This window comes from Salmo salar, chromosome ssa11 (genome assembly GCF_905237065.1).
Source record: "Salmo salar chromosome ssa11, Ssal_v3.1, whole genome shotgun sequence".
Classification (NCBI taxonomy): domain Eukaryota; kingdom Metazoa; phylum Chordata; class Actinopteri; order Salmoniformes; family Salmonidae; genus Salmo; species Salmo salar.
Window position 1 is genome coordinate 83,437,626 of NC_059452.1, and position 23,030 is coordinate 83,460,655.

Below are 23,030 nucleotides of genomic sequence, written 5' to 3' on the forward strand. Positions count from 1 at the left end.
AGTGATACATTTATTACATACATTTTTCCATTATTAAAGTGGCTAGAGTTGAGTCAGTATGTTGGCAGCAGCTACTCAATGTTAGTGATGGCTGTTTAACAGCCTTGAGATAGAAGCTGTTTTTCAGTCTCTCGGTCCCAGCGTTGATGCACCTGTACTGACCTCGCCTTCTGGATGTTAGCGGGGTGAACAGGCAGTGGCTCGGGTGGTTGCTGTCCTTGATGATCTTTTTGGCCTTCCTGTGACATCGGGTGGTGTAGGTGTCCTGGAGGGCAGGTAGTTTGCCCCCGGTGATGCGTTGTGCAGACCTCACTACCCTCTGGAGAGCCTTACGGTTATGGGCGGAGCAGTTGCCATACCAGGCGGTGATACAGCCCGACAGGATGCTCTCGATTGTGCATCTGTAAAAGCTTGTGAGTGTTTTTGGTGACAAGCCAAATTTCTTCAGCCTCCTGAGGTTGAAGAGTCACTGCTGCACCTTCTTCACCACGCTGTCTGTGTGGGTGGACCATTTCAGTTTGTCCGTGATGTGTCCGCCGAGGAACTTAACTTTCCACCCTCTCCACTATTCCGTCGATGTGGATAGGGGGCTGCTCCCTCTGCTGTTTCCTGAAGTCCACGATCATCTCCTTTGTTTTGTTGACATTGAATGTGAGGTGATTTTCCTGACACCACACTCCGAGGGCCCTCAATCAAGCCTACCACTGTAGTGTCGTCTGCAAACTTGATGATTGAGTTGGAGGCGTGCATGGCCACGCAGTCATGGGTGGAGGTGATATGGTCCTTGACTAGTCTCTCAAAGCACTTCATGATGACGGAAGTGAGTACTACGGAGCGGTAGTCATTTAGCTCAGTTACCTTAGCTTTCTTGGGAACAGGAACAATGGTGGCCCTCTTGAAGCATGTGGGAACAGCAGACTGGGATAAGGATTGATTGAATATGTCCGTAAACACACCAGCCAGCTGGTCTGCGCATGCTCTGAGGACGCGGCTGAGGATGCCGTCTGGGCCTGCAGCCTTGCGAGGGTTAACACGTTTAAATGTTTTACTCACGTTGGCTGCAGTGAAGGAGAGCCTGCAGGTTTTGGTAGCGGGCCGTGTCAGTAGCACTGCATTGTCCTCAAAGCGAGCTAAGAAGTTGTTTAGTCTGTTTGGGAGCAAGACATCGTGGTCGGCGACGGGGCTGGTTTTTCTTTTGTAGTCCGTGATTGACTGTAGACCCTGCCACATACCTCTCGTGTCTGAGCCGTTGAATTGTGACTCTACTTTGTCTCTATACTGACTCTTAGCTTGTTTGATTGCGTTGCGGAGGGAATAGCTACACTGTTTGTATTCGGCCATGTTGTAGTTTGGTTTGTGATCCTTTATCCTTTCTGTCTCATCCCCAGTTCGCCCAGTCCAAACCAGTACACCCCCCATGGTTGCACAGAAACCTGCCCCAGCCACCCAGACAAGTGCACCCACTCCACAGGTATTAAAACATCAGCCTTCTCAGGTATTAGGCCAATCCATTTCTTGTAGTACTGGTCATAATTGTAGAGACAAAATCTGTCTGTGTTCCCTCCTGTAGGCAGCGCTGAGTGTGAAGGCCCTGGAGAGACAGCTGCAGCAGAGGAAGGACTCGGACCCAGTCATGGCTGGAATACTGGAGGAGGTAACAGATTCATCTAATGGTGTTTCTCTTAAAGCTGTAGTCTGCACAGGTGAAACAGCACCACTGTTCGTCCCAGCGCCTTTGTTATTGGTTTTTTTTGGGTTGAGGAAACAGGCGAGAAGCGTCCGGCATTGTGATTTAAAAAAATACATATACAGTACCAGTCAAAAGTTTGGACACACCTACTCATTCAAGGGTTTTTCTTTATTTTGTGTATTTTCTACATTGTAGAATAATTGTGAAGACATCAAAACTATGAAATAAAACCCCAAGAAACAAATCAAAATATATTTTAGTTTCTTCAAAGTAGCCACCCTTTGCGTTGATGACAGCTTTGCACACTCTTGGCTTTCTCTCAACCAGCTTCATGAGGAATGTATTTCCAACCGTCTTGAAGGAGTTCCCACATATGCTGAGCACTTGTCGGCTGCTTTTCCTTCACTCTGCGGTCCAACTCATCCCAAACCATCTCAGTTGGCTTGAGGTTGGGTAAATGTCCCACTAAGCGCAAAGCAGATGGAATGGCATGTTGCTGCAGAATGTTGTGGTAGCTTTGCTGGTTAAGTGTGCCTTGAATTATAAAAAATCACTGACAGTGTCACAAGCAAAGCACCATCACACCACCACCTCCATGCTTCACGGTGGGAACCATACATGCGGAGATCATCCGTTCACCGACTCTGCGTCTCATAAAGACACGGCGGTTGGAACCAAAAATCAACAATTTGGTCTCATCAGACCAAAGGGCAGATTTCCACTTGTCTAATGTCCATTGCTCGTGTTTTTTTGCTCAAGCAAGTCTCTTCTTCTTATCGGTGCCCTTTAGTAGTGGTTTCTTTGCAGCAATTTGACGATGAAGGCCTGATTCACACAGTTTCCTATGAACAGTTGATGTTGAGATGTGTCTCTTACTTGAACTCTGAAGCATTTTTTTTGGGCTGCAATCTGAGGCTGGTAACTCTAATGAACTTATCCTCTGCAGCAGAGGTAACTCTGGGTCTTCCTTTCCTGTGGTGGTCCTCATGAGAGAGAGTTTCATCAGAGCACCTGATGGTTTTTGCAACTGCTCTTGAAGAAACTTTGAAAGTTCTTGAGGTTTTCCACATTGACTGACCTTCATGTATGATGGACTGTCATTTCTCTTTGCTTATTTGATCTGTTCTTGCAGTAATATGGACTTGGTCTTTTACCAAACAGGGCTATCTTCTGTATACTACCCCTACCTTGTCACAACACAACAGATTGGCTCAAACGCATTAAGAACATATTAACTTTTAGCAAGGCACACCTGTTAATTGAAATGCATTCCAGGTGACTACCTCATGAAGCTGGTTGAGAGAATGCCAAGAGTGTGCAAAGCTGTCACCAAGGCAAAGGGTGGCTACTTTGAAGAATGTCAAATATAAAATATATTTTGATTTGTTTTAATGCTTTTTGGGTTACTACATGATTCCATATGTGTTATTTAATAGTGTTGAAGTCTAAACTATTATTCTACAATGTCGGAAATGTAAAAAATGGTACTGTAGAGAAGAAAATATGTGGACACCCCTTCAAATTAGTGGATTTGGCTATTTCAGCCACACCCGTTGCTGACAGGTGTATAAAATCATGCAATCTCCATAGACAAACACTGACAGTAGAAACTAGTGAAGACATCAAAACCTTACTGAAAAGCTCAGTGACTTACATAGTTTTGATGTCTTCACTATTATTCTACAATGTAGAAAATAGTAAAAATAAAGAAAAACCCTTGAATGAGTAGGTTTGTCGAAACTTGACTGGTATTGTATATTCTGGTGTTCTGTTGCGCGTGCAATGATGGCCGTTGTTTAAAGTAACTTCTTTGTTATAATATTCCAAACCGGCGTAGCTGTTTCACCAAGTAAGGATTCCAGATTTAAACTACTGCTATTTAATTACTTTTAAATTTTATTACTTAATGCTGTTTGTTGTCATAACGTCACATAATCGCTGTAGTTAACCCACAAAGGAATCGGACCAACCACTTGGCTATTTCCAGCACCATGCTCCAATCATTTTACAGTGAGTATATTGTCATCATGGTAGCTTTATGCTGATTGTGTTCCTCTCAGATCGGCCATTTCCAGAAGGAGCTGGCTGACCTGAAGTCGCGCAGCCACAAGGCAGACTTTAGAGTGGGCACCATAGAGGAGATGAAGGAGCTGAGGAAAGAGTCTAAGGACCTCCACATCTTCACCCTGGAGATAAAAGAAACCACTGAGGTACGAACTGAATTTGATTAGATTGTATTATTAAAATGAGAGGTAAGGCCAGTCTTAGTCAGGACATGAAGCTTGGTGAAGTTGCCATTGTTAATGTATCCAGTTGTGTCCAATTCAAAATAACACACAACAAACTGGTACCACACACACTATAACCTCCTAAAGACCTAGGTCCTTTCTATCCCTCATAGGCTCTGACCATGTGTGTGTTCTTGTTCTCCCCAGTCTCTCCATGGGGACATCAGCACTCTGAAAACCACCATGCTGGAGGGCTTTGCCGGTGCAGAGGACGCCAAGGCCATGAGTGAGCTCAACAGAGACAGGGGCTACCTGCAGCTGCTGTACAAGAAACCACTGGACCCACGCAGTGAAGACCAACTCAAGGTAAGCCTGGGGGGAGGAGGGTGATGGCTCTATACATTATGGGAGGAAGAGATGGATGGTTGGGTGTGTAAAGGGAACTTCCATGATTCATCAGGGTGGATGTTTTAGAAATGGCAAAGGCAGAACACTATTGAAAAAGATGACCCATGTTAAACTGTTTTTCGTATAGCAGACTTTGTTTTGTTGGGTGATAATTTCCTCTGGTGGTTTTTCCCCATAACCAGGAGATCCGCAGGCTGTACCACTATGTGAAGTTTGCTGTGGAGGATGTGAACGACGTGTTGGACCTGGAGTGGGAGAAACATCTGGAGAAGAAGAAGAAGAAACAGAAGTGAGTGAGAAAAAGAAAATAGATCACTTTCATTTTTGACCTGTAATTAATTTCCCATGACAATTTCTCATTATCATTGTATGTTAAATGTTTCCTTTCTAACCAATTCCCTCTGTGACTCCTGTCTCTCCCAGACACATGATTGTCCCAGAAAGGGAGGCTCTGTTCACAGCCCTGGCCAACAACCTGGACATCATCAACCAGCAGAAGCAGAGACTGGACACACTGGTCAAAGACCTCCATGCCCTGCGGCTCTACAACAAGACTGCAGCCTGGAGTACTCCTGGCCCCACCCAGCCCGCTGCAGCCACCTCCACAGAACAGGGGTATGTACAAGGGTGTATACCTGAAACACAATGGCCAGATATGTAGCAGCACGAGGATGTTTTTGGTCTGTTTAGTTTTTTTATATTTCAAATGTTCACTGGGGCGTGTGTGTGTTACAAATAATTATGCATAGTGGATAAAAAGTGAAGTAGGCTATCAGTCCTCATGAACTCAGTTCTCATGCTGCCAAACATACCCTCGTAAAACTGACTATCCTACCGATCCTTGACTTTGGCGATGTCATTTACAAAATAGCCTCCAACACTCTCCTCAGCAAATTGGATGCAGTATATCACAGTGCCATCCGTTTTGTCACCAAAGCCCCATATACCACCCACCACTGCGACCTGTATGCTCTCGTTGGCTGGTCCTCGCTACATATTCGTCGCCAAACCCACTGGCTCCAGGTCATCTATCAGTCTTTGCTAGGTAAAGCTCCGCCTTATCTCAGCTCACTAGTCACAATAGCAACACCCACCCGTAGCACGCGCTCCAGCAGGTATATTTCACTGGTCATCCCCAAAGCCAACATGTAATTTGGCCGCCTTTCCTTCCAGTTCGCTGCTGCCAATGACTGGAACGAATTGCAAAAATTGCTGAAGTTGGAGACTTATATCTCCCTCACTAACTTTAAGCGTCAGCTGTCAGAGCAGCTTACAGATCGCTGCAGCTGTACACAGCCCATCTGTAAATATCCCATCCAACCAACTATCTACCTCATCCCCATTTTTAGTTTTTATGCTCTTTTGCACACCAGTATTTCTACTTGCACATCCTCATCTGCACATATATCACTCCAGTGTAAATTGATAAATTGTAATTACTTCGCCACCATTGGCCTATTTATTGCCTTACCTCTTTACTTCATTTGCACACACTGTATACTCATTTTTCTATTGTGTTATTGACTGTACGTTTGTTTATTCCATGTGTAACTCTGTTGTTTTTGTCGCACTGATTTACTTTATCTTGGCCAGGTCGCAGTTGTAAATGAGAACTTGTTCTCAACTGGCCTACCTGATTTAAATTTGGATGAAATAAAACAATTATTTTTGTGTTTAATAGTTTGGACAACGAGCTGGAGAGTTTGAGAGATGCACTCCTGAAAGCCAGTCTAGAGACCATTCCTAAGACCTCAAAGTCTTCAGGTAAAATACTTTCCAACCCGTGTCTCACTGTGTTAACTATTGTGATGTAAATGTATTATGACTCTTTCCACTTCTTCAGCCAAGATGTCTCCAGTGAAGCAGTCTCAATTGCGTAACTTCCTCTCCAAGAGGCAGACACCACCAGTCCGCTCCACCGCTCCAGGTACTCCCAACACACAGAACATAGTGAGCAGTGTAGTGTAAGTAATGTGTGGAGTGTACTTCTCCTGAATGGTTCCATCTTTTACCCCAGCCAACCTGTTCCGCTCGGCCTTCCTCTCTCCCAATTACTACGAGAATCTGGACGATGTGAGCTCCACCTCCTCCCTGTCTCAGACCCTGGACCCTGACTACTCCCATTGTTTTGAGGAGGAACCGGAGCCCGAGCCTGCCCCCCTCCCCGTGCTGCCCACCTCTATGCCCCGCCACCCCACGGTGGTACGCACCCCTTCCATAGCCCCAGGGTTTGGTGCCATCCAGTCGACTCCTTTCAGCAAGGTGCACCAGGGCATGGGCCTGGGACTCAGCCCCATCCTAAGCACAGGTAGGAAACTCCATAGACTTTTTAGTTGATCTTTATTTAACCAGGTTGGTCAGAGAACAAGTGGTTCTAAAACTTTGCTGTTGTACTATGTAGTTTGTATTGTTTTATATTCTAGTAACAACCATCAGGACAGAGAGGGGACAGCCAACCATATGACAAAGTGCTGTTCAATGTGGTTTTCAGAGAGCTGGTCTGTTGTACAATAAGTTATCAAATGTGCTAACATCTTTAGCCATTTTCTAGTTCCAACCAATAAGATCAACATGAGAGGTGCGGACAGCACGGCACTAGCCACTAAAACGGTGAAGCACGGAGCCCCTCCCACTGAGAAGGCCTCACCCGTCCCCCTCCCTGCCCAACAGGCTGCTGCTAAAGCCGCTTTCCTCAGGCAAATGGCTAATCAGAAAACAGGTAGGCAGGGCATGACCTTTGTAGAGGTTGCAAATAATGGAAAGTGTATTGCCTTTGTGACTGTTTTTCTGTCACTGTAACTCCCATACAACGTTGCATTTACCTAGTAAAAAAATAAATAAATCTGTTTCATTTTCTGCTCCGCACAGGACATGGGACCTGTTTCCGTATTGTTCGACCATATTAGGCTCTTTTAACCTTAGTAGTATAACTTGCTAGTTTGTAAATGTTTTTATCTGGGAAGAAGCTTTCATTGGCTTTCATTCATCACTACACTGAAAACAGTTTGACAATCCGATGTATTGACCAGCAGAGCTTTAGTGACCGGTAAAGCTTTTCTGCTCACCATCTGTCTTCATGCCATATTCATACTCCGACACCATGGGGAGACAAAGACCAGGATCACTGGTGAACTGACAACCCCATGGTTTAACTATGCAGAATTATGGTTGATAAAACTTTAGTCAACAAATTAAATTATTTAAACAGTACTTCTAATCAATTAGGCCTATTCATGATAGTATACATCTGTGTGTCAGTAACCCAACATAACGTGACATTGAGTACTGTTAGATGCACACAATTATGCTATTATTGTGGATAGTCAGATTAATATAATAGTTTGATTAAAATGTTTACATGCTTTGCAAGAATAGCAACATGCTTTTGCATGTATTTTATCACTTTTGTATAATGATGATGATCGTTTGATTTTTCTCCTTTGTGGACAACCAGTGGTCAGTTCCTCTCTGGCAGAGTCTACCCTGAAGACTGTTCCCCAGGTGGTCAACGTCCAGGAGCTCAAGGACAAAGGACCGCCACTGCCTGTATCCACTGTGATCAAGTAAGTCTTTATTACCATCCCTCTTCATCAGGGCTTTACCTGGGGCCTACTTTCAACAATGCTAGGCACCTTTTCTGATTGCTGTTCCCAAAACATCAAATATATGCACATAGATGCACACTATATATAAAAATATATATATGTAGGTAAGAAATGTGACAAAGTAAATACATTTCTCGTGATTAGGAACACGGCTGAATGATTCCTATCTCATACCACTACAATATTACAATAATTGGATGATTCCAATCTGACTCACCATTACTGTACACAGAACCTACAGTCCACATAAATACTGTACACAGCAGCTTTCTTGTGTGTGTTTCTGTTTGTCTAAGTTAAAGTCCTGTGCACTGCAGTGTTGCGTCTGCTGACAGTGCTGTGTCCCTCACGGAGTCCCTTAGGGTCTGCCACAGTGATTCTGTTTCTCTTTTTTTAAACAACTCAAGTCACGGAAATACAACGTCTCCCGTAGTCTAATAAGCATAACGTGTATTTTTTTGAGTTTGAGCGATGCAGGGTCTTCCGATTGGCCAGGCTTTAAAATGAGGTCACGCTAGAGGAAGAGAGGGGTAGAGGGAGAGAATCGCTATTTTAGCTTGGTGAGGCATGTTTACAATGACTCGCTGAGGCAGAAAGATACAGCCACACACAAATAGGGGAAATGAAAAGAACGTGGTGAGCGAGTGTGCCATACACAGTACACAAAACACACTGTGAACTATTTTCACTGGTCCAGCACATAGACGGTCACAGCACTAGACTGGCGCTGCATGGAGGGGCTGTGTATGATGGGCATACACGTGGGCAATGGACCATGATATAAAGTATGTGTGTAAGAGTGAGAGTGTGTGCGTGTTGTGAGTTTACGTCCTGTGGGGGGCGAAGGCGAAGGCCCACGTCAGTACTAGCCTATGCCGTTTGTCTATGCGTGTGGCTGCATACGCCCATATACAATATGTGTGGTTTGGGATCTTTTGTGCGAGTCCCATCACAGCTGGCATATCCCTGGGCTCTATTCCATATGCTGGGGGCCAGAACAGCACGAAGCACAGCACTGCCATTCTCTCTCTCTCTCTCTCTCTCTGCCTGTCAGGTCTGACATTTAAAACCTCGCCCCCTGTCTCCCTTATCAGGACAAGATGACCAGCAATAAACTGATCAATTAATCTGAGAGCACAAACACACACACAGAATTGAGCAATCATAAAACACAAGGGTGAAATAAACAAGTGTAGGACACCCAGGTTGTAACGCTAATGGGGTATATGTGAAGGTCATTGGTGTATAGAATAGACCAATGATATTGAACCCTTCTTAAGATCAACATGCACAAAAAGGCATCAAGTATTTTTATGTCAATATGTCTAGAAACTGAAAGCATTAAAGAGATTCTCCGGTACTTTTTGTATACTTTTTAGCCAGTAGTTCTGAAAGTAGCGCTCACAAACCGTAAATTGCATACTATGTCACAAATTTGCATCACTTCATTGCTCTCTCTCACGCTGCTGTGTGTGCATCTTGCTAGCTGTCACTCAAATAGTGAGGGGCTGAAGTTCATTGGCTATAAATCGAATTGCTAGGGGGCTCGCCCAGGGAAAATGGCACATCAGTTTCCAGAAAAAATTACTTTCGAACTATGGATTTTGTGGCTAATTGAGGTAATACAGTAGTACTGCTCATAGATTATGCATATATGAAGTACACATTGACACATTCAGCCCAAAGCGGGAAAATAATTTTCAGTAGTCACCAGTTCCGGAGCATGTAACCAGCTGTTTTTGAGGCTGGATTGGCAAGATCAAGACCCTCCAAACATGCTTAGAGCAGCATTCATACAACAGTCCCAGACTTCTACCAACCATAAGCCTGTCACATGCTTCCCAGTGGAAACAGTTTGCGCACAAATTATGGAGGTGTTTGGACTTTTGGCGTTCGTCAGGTTTCTTTAGGCTGTTCAGGCACACACTTTTTTCTTGAGGCAAGTAGAAGTTCGGTAGCCGAAGTCTATGCCCCTTCGTCGGTGATTGGTCAGCAGTACTACTCCTAGTAGGAGTGGGAACTGTGGACGGGATTCTTCAACGAAGTGTTTGTTATTCAATGAGAGACGACTAGCTTTTATGCACATTTTTTCGCTTGAGAAATACTGCACCAAACATCTTGGTTAGATGTTCTGCTAGGATCAAACCGAACCTAGTGTGCGGGCGCCTTTAGAGCCTAGAGTAACGGTTAGATGGATGACGTCCTGACCTTGTGACTTTAAGAGTCAGATGGAACGCTGCTAATTAAATACTTAACATTACTCAATAATATGAGACGTGTATTAAAAAGCTTTGAGGTCACACACACACACGTGTACACACGCGCACTTCCCAAAAAGTACATACATTGGATGCACACACAGACTCCCGTCACGCTTGTGTGAGTGTGCTCATTTTTTTTTACCTCTTGTGTCACTGCAATTGCTGATATAAATGGCTGTTGATGACAGCTGTGCATGTCATGTGTCAATGCCAGAGGGACTGAGCAGTGCAAGGTTGGACAGAATGGACAGATGTTGGCAGCTGGCATACGGGTGCAGGCTAGTGATGGGGGATAAATAGTTACATATTGGGATATTATTTTTGACGATGTATCGTTTTGATATCGCAATATTATTTTTATGCTAGTTAGTTGTACCTGCACCAAAACTCCAGTATTTTTCCTTCATAGTGTTGTTCTCCATCTTTTTAAATGGGGAGCAAATTTGCTTTCAGCACTTTTATTTCCACGACTGATCAAAACTAATTTCCTCATGCTCTCTCTTGTCCCTCTGTAGCAGACATACGGTGAGCAATATGTTTGGAACATCGAATCGCAATAAAAAGTCACCGTATCGAATCACATTACATATAGAATCGTGAGAATCACATTACATATAGAATCGTGAGAATCGCACTACATATCGTATCTGCACTTAAGTATTGTAATATCTTGAAGCCCCTGGCAATTCCCAGCCCTAGTACAGGCCTGTGTCCCTGTTATCATAATGCCAGAGAGAGAATGTCACTCCCCAATGTCACAGCACATTCAGACTGGAGGGCGGAGGAGGACCTTCAATTTGTACCGTCAGCGGTTTCTGTTTTTATAATAATTGTTCTTGGGGGAAGGAGCAGTTGAAAGTGCGTTTTATGCTTCTGAAGTGTAGATAACGAATAAACCCACAAATGTTCTACTCTTTGTAGACAGTAACTGGTATTTGGGAATGAAATAGTTTGAATAAATTGATTTATTCAGAAGACTCAAGCTAAATCACCCATAGCTAATAGTCACCTATAAGCAGATGATTACTTCTCAGAAGAGCTGTACGCAGGAACAGCCATTTACTAATCCCATGTCCCCAGCCTGTCCTGCCCCAGCCTGTCCTGCCCCAGCCTGTCCTGCCCCAGCCTGTCCTGCCCCCGCCACGGTGTGTAACTGGGGATATAGTATAGATTATCGGAACTGCTGCTGCCAGCCAGATGCCAAGAGCCACTGTGACCTTTCACTTGATGGCATGCCAACGTCCAGACGGAGAATGGGATTTGGTGTACGGGGGAAAAACCTAACCGCAGCAGTAATAGTGTTTTCTCTCACACAACCTCTCTCTCCTCTGTCTTCCACTCTCCCATTCCTTTCCTGTATTTCTCTTTCTTGTTACTACATCTGTCATTTCATGTCCTTTTACACACACACACACACACACACACACACACACACACACACACACACACGACTGACAAAATGTATCTTAATCATGCCAGTCATTCTTTTTTTCCTATTAAGATTTACTTTGATTAATTAATTTCATTTTATCCGTGGGTGGTCTTTTAATTTCAAGCTTCAGTGGCTGTGTGATAGTACACTGTAACTCTATGTTCCAATTAACAGCAGGAACATTGCACTGGAGTGGGTGGTCACTGGTGCCTGGCCTAGCCTGGCTGGCAGTGTCAAAGCCGGCTGACTTGTAAACCTGGGCTGATACATAGCAGTGCTTGTAAAGGTTACACTGCACATGTGTGCGTGTGTAAGGCTGGCTCAGTTACCATGTAACCGACGGTTATGGAGGAAGACCGTCATGGGGCGGCAGGTAGCCTAGTGGTTAGAGCATTGGGCCAGTAACCGAAAGGTTGCTGGATCGAATCCCCGAGCTGACAAGGTAAAAATCTGTCGTTCTGCCCCTGAACAAGGCAGTTGTTCCCCGGTACGCTGTCATTGTACATAAGAACAAATTATTATCTGACTCGCCTAGTTAAATAAAAGTTATTTTTTTCAAACAATGAATAACTGTCATAAAAAAAGCTGATGCGTGTGTCTGCTTGACTTATAGCACCTAGGAAAGAGCAGGTGACAGCAGAGCTCTCTCCCATCTGAGTTAATGCACTGCTAAGGCCTGCCCATGCAACTTTGATGGAGAGACACTGAATAATTCAGTGGGTGTGGCTGACCCAAGGCAAGCCGCAGGGGGAGCGGTCAACACACAGGTGCTACTCACCAAACTGACATGTTTTTAACTATGGATGTGTTGTAGCATGGAGAAACAACTCCTAGCCGCAGCCTTTGCAGATCTGAAATAATTAGTTGGGTGTAAGCAAAATGGAGGAAGCTCCAATAAAAACCAGCCATCACCATTTTGCTTACACCTATCTAATCCTTACCGTGCTTGGAGTAATTCTGAATTATTGCATGCTTCACTGTTGGTTAACTACTTATCTACTCGTGTTCCAGTACACCATACTGCCACAGATGGAAGGAGCCAAATGTCTCACAGGATGTAGAAATCTGAAACACCTGTTTAGTCTAGTGGTGTGAAGTGAGAGAAGATAGATCTAGATGAAACTTGGTTGACATTCTGCTAATTTTCTCATCGATGAAACATTTGATCTCAATTCAGGTTTCTGTTAGGGGCTCTATTAAGAAGAGTACACCAAGTTTTGTAGACTTGATCCATTGCCAAAGTTTTAAAAAATGGCCTTGTTTAGGAGTGTATGGGCGAATTGAGTTATTGGATAACGGAAATATGCTAAAACACACCAGTATGATCTCGCCAGCTTGTGCTTGGCTATGCCCACCACCTTGCTTGTTCTGCGCACTATGCTTAATTTGCTCCCATTGAAAACGACACCGGTGACAGATCTTGAGTTAGTTACCAGTATCTTTGGCACTGCCTGATGAGTGAGCTTATCCCTGGAAGGGGCCCTGTTGGCAATGGGATTTCACTGGCCATTCTTGGCCTGACTTGGGCATGCTTGAGTGAGTGTGGGCTTCAAGATGACAGCATTGGCACCCCATAGTTCAAACTCATCACCATGTGATTAAACTTTGTCAGAGGATCAACTGTCACTTTACACTACACATCCTCCTCTGTCTGTAACCTCACTGGCTATACATCTATAGCGGATGATCCAGGATCTATTAGCGTTTAGATTGCATATCTGTCAAGCCTGTTCAATGTGTCTATCTTGTTTAGTGTTTAGGCTATTTCCTCCACACACACACACACACACAGTCCTTTGCTTGTGTGTCTATTGATCCATGCGGGCTGCCCAGGGTGACTTGCTCATACTGATGCAGCACTGAGACGGCCGTGAGGAAAGCGGCTGATGAGCTGAGTGATCATCCCCAGCTCTGTCACCTGCTCTTCTCTGTCTCTCTGTCTCTGTGTCTCTCTCGAAATAGTTTCAATGCAACTTCAGTTAACATGGAATTCTGAAGGCAATTTAGTTCTTAAAATGACAAGCAATGCATTCTTGGAGACAGTAGATATTTTACAAAATAAATAATGTGTTTCAAAATAACCAGGGTAAAGCAATGAATGTACAGGATGATGTGATGGCAAAATGATGCACTAATGTGATAAGATACAAAATCAGAGTCACAAATAGGGATTAGAGGGCCTAAGATCAAACAAATGGTTATTCTTGATATTTCAGAATGAAACAAGGCAGGCAGGGATTATAGAAGAAATATAGATTGTAATGATAAAAGTAACGGATACAGATTACACACACATTCAAAGCAGGGAAAAGATAGGTGGAATAGCATTCCTCGTGAAGCTGGTTGAGAGAATGCCATGAGTGTGCAAAGCTGTCATCAAGGCAAAGGGTGGCTACTTTGAAGAATCTGAAATATATTTTGATTTGTTTAACACTTTTTGTTTACTACATGATTCCATATGTTATTTCATATTTTTGATGTCTTCACTATTATTCTACAATGTAAAAAATAAAGAAAAACCCTTGAATGAGTAGGTGTGTCTAGACTTTTGACTGGTACTCTAGTCAAAATGTTTGAAAGCAATACCGTGTAAAATTCTAGTCAGTTGGGAGTAAGTTTTTGAAGTCCCATTGCCTTTTGCATCGGGTCTATGAACTGACGTATAATACAACAATTGACACATCAATCGGTTCGTTTTGATTTAAGCTATTCTATAAAATACTTTCTACAAAAAAGAATCCTCAACATATGGGGCATTGAACAGTCAGCCTTGTGCAGACTCTCTGCCACGAGGAAGCAGAATCAATAGAACATATTTGCTGGTACTGTCCATCGGTGGCTCGCTTTTGGAGTCAGGTCCAGGAATGGTTGTTATGTCATATCAGGGTTCAGATAGAGCTACAAACTGTATTGTTAGGGGCTCTGAAAAACCAAGATCAGTCAATGGGAAATGCACTACATGACCAAAAGTATGTGGACACCTGCTATTCCAAAATCTCATTCCAAAATCATGGCCGTTAATATGGAGATTGCATTGCTATGTGCTCGATTTTATACACCTGTCAGCAATGGGTGTGTCTGAAAAAGCCAAATCCACTCATTTGAAGGGGTGTCCACATACTTATAGATATATATAAGTATGTGGACACCCCTTCAAATGAGTGGATTTTGCTTGTGTGGGTGAAAATCCTGCACTTAAAGAAAATTAGGAATATATGTATAATTATTTAACTACAGGTAAATTAGGAATATATGTATAATTATTTAACTACAGGTACTGTAGAAAATAGCTGTAAGTAGCAGTAAAAGTATTGCTGCCTGTTTACTCCAATCAGGGTAGGGTAAAAAAAAATGATCAGAGGGAAGGTTTAGCATCAAACCATGGAAGCTGTCTGTTCAATGTCTAGGTAGGAGGAGTGCTAATCCCACACACTTAGTGGAGTTCCTCACAAATTCTAACGGTGTGAAAAGTCTGACTTCAAGTTGACTACGAGGACTATACACTATAGAGCTTTACCACAAAGATTAGAATACACAACCAAGACAATTGTTTATGGATAACCAATAGTAACTAATATACTATTCTGCAAGTAAAGGTAAAGTTCAAATACATCTATATGTATGTGGGACACTATTTAGCGTTATCTGAATGCACATCGACCAGGGAGTGCCTGGCTTACAGAATGTGGAAGACCGTATAGGGTTTGGCTAACCCTGGGGCATTGCTGTACAGTCTATGACCAGAGTGAGACAATTTAGCATAATTTTGAAGTTAAAATGATGGTCACCCCCCTGGAACTCATTGAGTTGCTTTGCAAAGGGGGTGTGACTGGTTGAAATTGGGAACAAACTAGGCAGATTTTGCCAGTAACTCAACTCAGAGGCACTATATTAAGCGGAGGAGGTAGGCTAATTCAATAATCGCTGTTAATTAAAACACTACCTTAAAGTACGCCTTGACCAAAGGGGTCAACACCATGTCCACCAAGTTACAATATCAGAATAATATGATTTGTCCAAGTCCATAGGTTACACAATGCAATAGAATCCAACAATACAAAGGAGACATACAACATGGGTCTACTCATTAGGAACAACTTCATAGGCTTAATTCACAATAAGGATTTACAGATTACGCGCCTGTTTCAGGCTAACATAATAGATTCTTATTGACTCAAATAAACTCACATGGGCTCTCAGAATAAGGACTGTTGTGTTCGGACGACGACCAGCCATATGGTTACTGTTATGAACTACAAAACAGTCCAAGGACACCCCACTCGGGGACCTTGCAAGAATTCTCTGGACTACTGAAATGCTTTGTTTGAGCCAATCAATTGTGTTGTGACATGGTAGGGTTGATATACAGAAGATAGCACTATTTGGTAAAAGACCAAGTTCATTTAATGGCAAGAACTGCTCAATTAAGCAAAGAGAAATGACAGTCCATCATTACTTTAAGACATGAAGGTCAGTCAATACGGAACATTTCAAGAACTTTGAAAGTTTGTTCAAGTGCAGTCGCAAAAACCATCGCCCTGTGATAACTGGCTCTCATGAGGACCGCCACAGGAAAGGAAGACTCAGAGTTACCTCTGCTGCAGAGGATACGTTCATTAGTGTTACCAGCCTCAGAAATTGCAGCCCAAACAAAGGCTTCACAGAGTTCAAGTAACAGAAACATCTCAACATCAACTGTTCAGAAGAGACTGCGTGAATCAGGCCTTCATGGTTGAATTTCTGCAAAGAAACTACTACTTAAGAAGAAGAAGAAGAAGAAGAGACTTGCATGGGCCAAGAAACACGAGCAATAGACATTACAACGGTGGAAATCTGTCCTTTCGTCTGAGTCCAAATTTTATATTTTTGGTTCCAACCGCTCTGTCTTTGTGAGACGCAGAGTAAGTGAACGGATGATCTCTGCATGTGTGGTTCCCATCGTAAAGCAAGGAGGTGTGATGGTGTGGGGGTGCTTTGCTGGTGATAATGTCGTGATTTATCTAGAATTCAAGGCACACTTAACCAGCATGGCTACCACAGCATTCTGCAGTGATACGCCATCCCATCTGGGTTCTGCTTAGTGGGACTATAATTTGTTTTTCAACAGGACAATGACCCAACACACCTCCAGGCTCTAAGGGCTATTTGACCAAGGAGAGTGATGAAGTGCTGCATCAGATGACCTGGCCTCCACAATCTCCCGACCTCAACCCAATTGAGATGGTTTGGGATGAGTTGGACTGCAGCGTGAAGAGAAAGCAGCCAACAAGTGCTCATCATATGTGGGAACTCCTTCAAGACTGTTGGAAAAGCATTCCAGGTGAAGCTGGTTGAGAGAATGCTGAGTGTGCAAAGCTGTCAACGTAAAGGGTGTCTACTTTGAAGAATATTGAAATATATTTTGATTTGTTGAAGTTTTTTTTTTCTCCCCTAGTTTTGATGTCTTCACTATTATTCTACAATGTAGAAAATAGTAAAAATAAAGAAAAACCCTTGAATGAGTAACCAGCTCGATCTCACCTATCTTTTCCCTGATTTGAATGTGAGTGTGTAACCTGTATCCGTTACTTTTGTCATTACTATCTATATTTCTCCTATAATCCCTGCCTACCCTGTTTCATTCTGGAATAACTTTGTTTGATTTTAGGCCCTCTAATCCCTATTCCCTGTTTACGACTCTGATTCTGTAGCTTATCACATTAGTACATCATTTTGCCATCACAATATCCATTATTCATTCATCCTGCACATTCATTGCTTTACCCTGGTTATTTTTGTAAAATATCTACCGTCTTGCATTTCCTTGTCATTTTAAGAACATAATTGCCTTCAGAATTGTAACTTAATCTTAGTTATAATTGTAACTATTTGGTGCCCCGTCAATAATTTCATAGTAATAAAGCGTACACATTCCATTTCACTACCCACCAACCTTATATGAAGCACACACACACTCTTATAACACACTCCCTGGCATATCTCCACTAGAGCGGGAGATGAGCTATGCCCCTAGTCAGGCTGATATACAGTATCTCTGATGTAGAGTCATGGCACAGTCGAGGTGAGTCCATCACACGAGCCATCAGCCCTTGTTTGTGTATGTGGCCCTCAGCCGAGATAAATAGACCCCAGCTAGATAGAAGGTCACTGCCTCCATCGCATCTGATTCACTGCCAGCATAGGCTAACAATCTGAGTGCATCTCTCCTCTCATTTCTCTCCTCTCCCAACTGTCTCTCCCTCTCTTTCATCCCTCACAGCACTCACTGCCCCAATCTCCCTTTTTATCACTCTTTTTTTTTCAGCCTCTCCCATTCTCTCAATCAAACAGCTCCCTCTCTGTCCCCTCCCTCCATCTTTGGTTCTTCCATCTCTCTCTCCCAGTCGCTCACTGTCTTTCATTTTCTCTCTGCCTTCTCCCAATATTTTTCTCTTTCCATCTACACTAGTGCTGAACGATTAACCAAATTGTCATTATTTTGTGGGGGTTATTAAACAAGTAATTGCCCGATGTCGGTTCATTCACACCGTTTCTCCAGAGGGAAATCAAATCATTCACGAGAGAGTTGAAGTCTAGAACTATATGGGACACTGGGCTGAAGGAAGTTGTAGTTTTCAGTAAGAAAATATTCAAACTAGTTCGCACAGAAACCTGGTAATTGTCTACAATGACCACAATCCATTGTGCCTGTTCTTTTCCGTCTATGACACAGATGGATACACTTTTACACTTGCTACTTTAGGTTAGATACACACAGACCGCATACGCCACTGCATGAGAGAGGGATGAACACAACGAGAGAAAGGGATAAAGTTCGTGAAAGTATGTCTTATCTACAAGTTAAATTATTTCATCCGACAGCTCTGCAACATATTTAGGCAGGCTAGCCTAGCTAAATAGATTGATTAAAGACAGTACAGTATGGGGAGAACAGAGATAACGTTAGATCGTTGGTTGGCTGGCTGCTACTGCCTAAGCAGAGATGAAATGATGAATTTAAGGAATTAAAAGTTTTATAAAGTCATCAAATTAAACTAAGTAATATACACAACTGAAATATTTTTTTATTTAACATTAATTTCCTATTTCTCGATGTGGAACATTTTCAATGTTTTGGCAATTGAATATGTTAATGTTTAAGAAAAATAATTGAAATCAGAAACAGTGATTTATTTTTTAATAATCGAACAGACCAGGCCTCAAAAACCACTAATCGCTCAGTCCTGATATCCACCCCTTTCCGCTCCCTCTTTCTCGCCATCTCTATCGCTCTGAGATGATGTAATTAATGGACCTCTCTCACTTTCTGCTGGGCCAGGCCTCGTTCCACTGTTGTGTTGAGGTTGAATACATTTTAGGCAGGACTCCCCCTGGGGCCATTTTCCAAATTAGCCCTGCTCACAATAACGAGTCCACCCCAGCCAAACCGTCAGATAGGGGGCTTATTTTAGAGATGCACTCCCCAGCCAGTCAGTCTCAGTCACAACACTGGGCCTGTAATGTGTCTATCCACGTCAGTATGGTTCAGTTGGCTGTGGTCTGTCTGTGGCAGTAGTTATAGGGTTGATGCTAGAGAATAATTAGTGAGGCAGTGCAGTTCTCCATGGCTTTTGTTTTCTGTGTTCTATTCACTACTGTAGGTATTGTGCATGGCCCTAGCTTTTATCTGGGATGACATTAGCCTTGGATTATGCCACGTATTTGCAGATGGGGCAGTAAATTATAGGCTGATACAAAGTTCTAATGCGCACAGACACCGCAATTAATCAACGTGGCGTGAATTGTTATCATACCTCATTTGTAGATATGTGCATGTCTCCTCATGACTGACTTGCATTCACTTATTTTCAGAAAGCAAATCCTGATGAGATGGTGTGGAGAAGAGAAATTAGGCAACATTTAAAATGTGATGTGCTGTGTAAATCCAGCTCGTTGCTCACAATTATTTTCTTTCCCCTCTCAGCTCGTCAGTCCCAGCCCCGGTCGGTCAGGTTGTTCAGCAGGTTTTGGCGACGGTAGCCAACACCAACCAGGCCAAACGAGTGAGTATGAAGAGTCCATCTGACATCCTCCCAACTGTCAAGGCGTTTCATCTGTGTGCTTTCCGCAATCAGAGGCTGAATATCTCTTGTACACCCCATCTCTAAGAACTCAGCAACTCCGTGTAGTTCCTGGAGTTCCAGTGTACTTGGCTCACCGCTGGCCTGCGATGTTACAGGATAGAGTGGAAGGTCATTATGACAGGGCTGTGAAATGCCCCAGGTTTCTCCCATGTGCCGGCGGAGGAGTGATACAAGTGGTGACTGGGTGGGAACTGATTCATACAGGGGAACTCTCTCACACATCACACCTCAGTCCGAACCAGGTTCAAGTTCATGGGATGCATGACTCATAAACCTACACACAGAAACACTCACAGAAAACACTGCGTATACGAACACTAAAACACTGTTTTGCAATAAACAGAATCCAAAGTCTGAGTAGTGAGATGAACTAAATTACATTTAGCTTTGACTTAAGATGAACATGAACATTGATTGTTAGGTTCTCTAAAACACCCTCTTACTTTGGGTGTAGTTATTCTTGAAGCCATGGCAATGAGAGATGTATAAACTTTCCTTCTGTTGTTTTTCTCCTCAGAATTCTACTCAAGGCATACTGAAGGTGTCTGCTGAGAGTATCCGCTCAGCTTCCCCCCAGGGTTTTGTGTTTGGTAAGTACATAAAGATGAGATGTTTTAGATGCTCATCATATCAAGACGCATTGGAAAATGCCTTCCACCTACTGTTGATGTATTTTTCCCAGGTAATGTTTTTTTCTGGTGTTTTTATATACTACAAATCTACACAATTTCTGGGTGAACCATTCATACATTACATCCGTTTGATTACATTCATTATTACATGTTTTATTAGCTCTTAGTATAAGGTGTGTTAGAACTCTTTTGTCATGCTTATTTTAATGCCATCTCCTCCTGTCCCTATCCCAGGCGGACCCCCTAGACCTGACGCCCTAGTTGCCCTGGCCTCCTCCAGCTCAGCCCCGTCACTAGGGGAGCAGAGCAGCAAAGCCTTCTCCTCCTTTACCACAGCGTGAGTCACTGGGGGTCAGGGGTCAGAGAGGGAAACTTCATGTCGGACCTTGATCAGAAAACAGGAATGTTTTTTTTAGCTATGGCTGACTGTGTTTTCTCATACTTTATGATGCTTTCGGACAGGTCTGCCGGGGGCTTCAGTGTCTCCTCTGTGTCCCAAGGAGCTCCACCAGGTACCTCTCTCAAATGTACAGCCATATATGCCACTCATTGGTGTCATTAGACAGTAAAGTCAGTGCAATAGTTCATTGAATACCATATCAATGAATTACAGTAACTTCAGTTAATAGCCCGGGTGTTTATTTTCTTAAATTACTGAAGACGGGTGCATTAGAGACAGGCGGAAGACACATTTAAGTTGAATGCATTCGGTTGTACTAGGTATTCCCCTTTCCCTTTCTATTTGAGCCAGATGTCTATTTCTTTAATGCACACAGCTTTTTCTCATTTGCATAGTTAATTGTTTAATTCCAGCATTCACTTACATAATTTAAATCAATTAACAAATAAAGCATTAAACCTCGTAAGCAATTAATTTAGACCCGCCATTTATTTGACACAGGCGAGTATTTACTTAAACGTGTGCGGTTGCCCGGCTATCAAAAAGGACAGGCGGCTATTTGAGACTCGGCGTTTAATTTAAGTTTTACGGTAGTCATGTATTAAATCTAGTTGTTCAAAGTGTTTCAATGTCTGGCATAGTTTGTAAATCTGCTGTCCATGTTTCTTCCTCCCAGTGAAGGACGCAAGTAAATTCTTCTTTGGCAGCGCTGGCGCCACCGGCAAGATGATGTTCAGCTCCTCTGCCGGGGAGGAACCCTTCTCCTTCATCCCAAAATCCACCTCCCCCGCCCTGGGGAGCACCAGCTCCCCTCCTCCCAGCATGTCAGGGGAGCCTGTAAGGCCCACCCCCACCTTCAGCCAGGCACCCAAGGTGGTCGGAGGAGAGACCCTGGGGAGTTTCTCGGATCTACGCGTGGGCCAGGGGGACGAAGAGAAGCCCTCAGCGGCCGCGTTTAGCTTTGGCCAGCCGGACAATGGAATGGGGCTAGGTTTAGGCACGGGGACGGCCCAGTTTAGTTTCGGGTCGACCCTCCAGCAAGGGAAGCCAGCTGAGGCTGCGTTTGGTGAGGCGGATTCTACCGTGACAGACTTATCCAAGACTGCATTCAAGCCTCCCGAACCGGCAGCCCTGTCGATCACCAAGCCTGCGTTCTCCACGTCAGCAGCCACCTCCTTCAGCAGCCTCCTAGCTACACCTCTCTCTTCCCCGTCCCCCACCTTGGAGAAAGAGCCCCCCAAAGCCCCCACCCCCCCATCAGACCCCACTCCACCCCCAGAGCCTGTTCCCTCACAGCCCAGCCCCGCTGTTGCTGAGCCTGAGGTTACTACCTCCCCAGTGTCCTCAGTCATCCCCTCCCCTACCATCCCTGAAAAAGCCCCAACTCCCCCTGCCTCGGCCCCCTCCCCAGCTCCCCCCATTGCCTCCACCACTCCTGTCCCCCCTGCCTCTACCAGCCCACCAGCCCAGGCAGCCCCCAGCACTACCCCAGACCCTGCCCCGAGGCCCCACCACCCACTATCACCCCTACCCCGGAGGCCCCACCACCAGCCTACCCGGCCCCCAGCTCTGACAAACCTGGCTCCATCTTCACCCAGCCACCGGCCATCACCACAGATAGCACCACTATAGCTGTCACCAGTCTTACGACGGTCATAAACACCGCAGCCCCCGCCGCCACCACCACCACCACCCCTACTGACTCCAACACCGCAGCCCTGGCCACAGGCTCAGTTTTCGGACAGCCTGCTCCAGCGGCTGCCGGCGGCTTTAGTTCCACCGGCTTTGGTGCTCCACCTGCAGGTGCAGGGGCTGGCTTTGGAAAACCTGTATTCGGGCAGACAGTTGGCGGGTTCGGACAGCCTGTTGCTAACGCAGCCGGTGGCTTCGGTTTTGGCCAGTCTGCGTTCGGGGCCAGCCCTGGATTTGGACAGCCTGCAGCAGCCACCACTGCTGCAGCTGCTAGTACCGCTGCTAGTGGAGGTGGTCTGTTTGGAGCCCCCAGTGCCAGCAATGCCAGCAGTTTTTCTTTTGGCACCCCCAGTGCCAGTACGGCCGGCAGTACGGGCACGGGCCTGTTTGGGCAGCCGAGCGCAACCCCGGCCTTCGGGCAGCAGAGTGCTGGGTTTGGACAAGGCTCTGTGTTTGGAAGCAACACCACCACCACATCCTCTACTGGCTTCAGCTTTGGACAGCCTGCAGGTGAGTGTATCTGTGATATGTCACATGTTTGTGAAAATGCACTAATACG

General features: G+C 44.4%; 1 protein-coding gene across 1 annotated transcript in view; it reads left to right on the top strand.

The window, feature by feature from the left end:
• Nucleotides 1-23,030, top strand: part of LOC106563260 (nuclear pore complex protein Nup214) — a 51,969-nt gene that overhangs the window by 7,769 nt on the left and 21,170 nt on the right. The window contains 17 exon segments of the mRNA XM_014128682.2: nt 1,389-1,471; nt 1,571-1,654; nt 3,751-3,900; nt 4,126-4,284; nt 4,509-4,615; nt 4,750-4,941; nt 6,008-6,090; nt 6,170-6,253; nt 6,344-6,634; nt 6,878-7,045; nt 7,781-7,889; nt 19,588-19,666; nt 20,265-20,337; nt 20,614-20,716; nt 20,842-20,891; nt 21,456-22,252; nt 22,255-22,981. Coding sequence (XP_013984157.2) covers nt 1,389-1,471; nt 1,571-1,654; nt 3,751-3,900; nt 4,126-4,284; nt 4,509-4,615; nt 4,750-4,941; nt 6,008-6,090; nt 6,170-6,253; nt 6,344-6,634; nt 6,878-7,045; nt 7,781-7,889; nt 19,588-19,666; nt 20,265-20,337; nt 20,614-20,716; nt 20,842-20,891; nt 21,456-22,252; nt 22,255-22,981 — 3,339 coding nt within the window.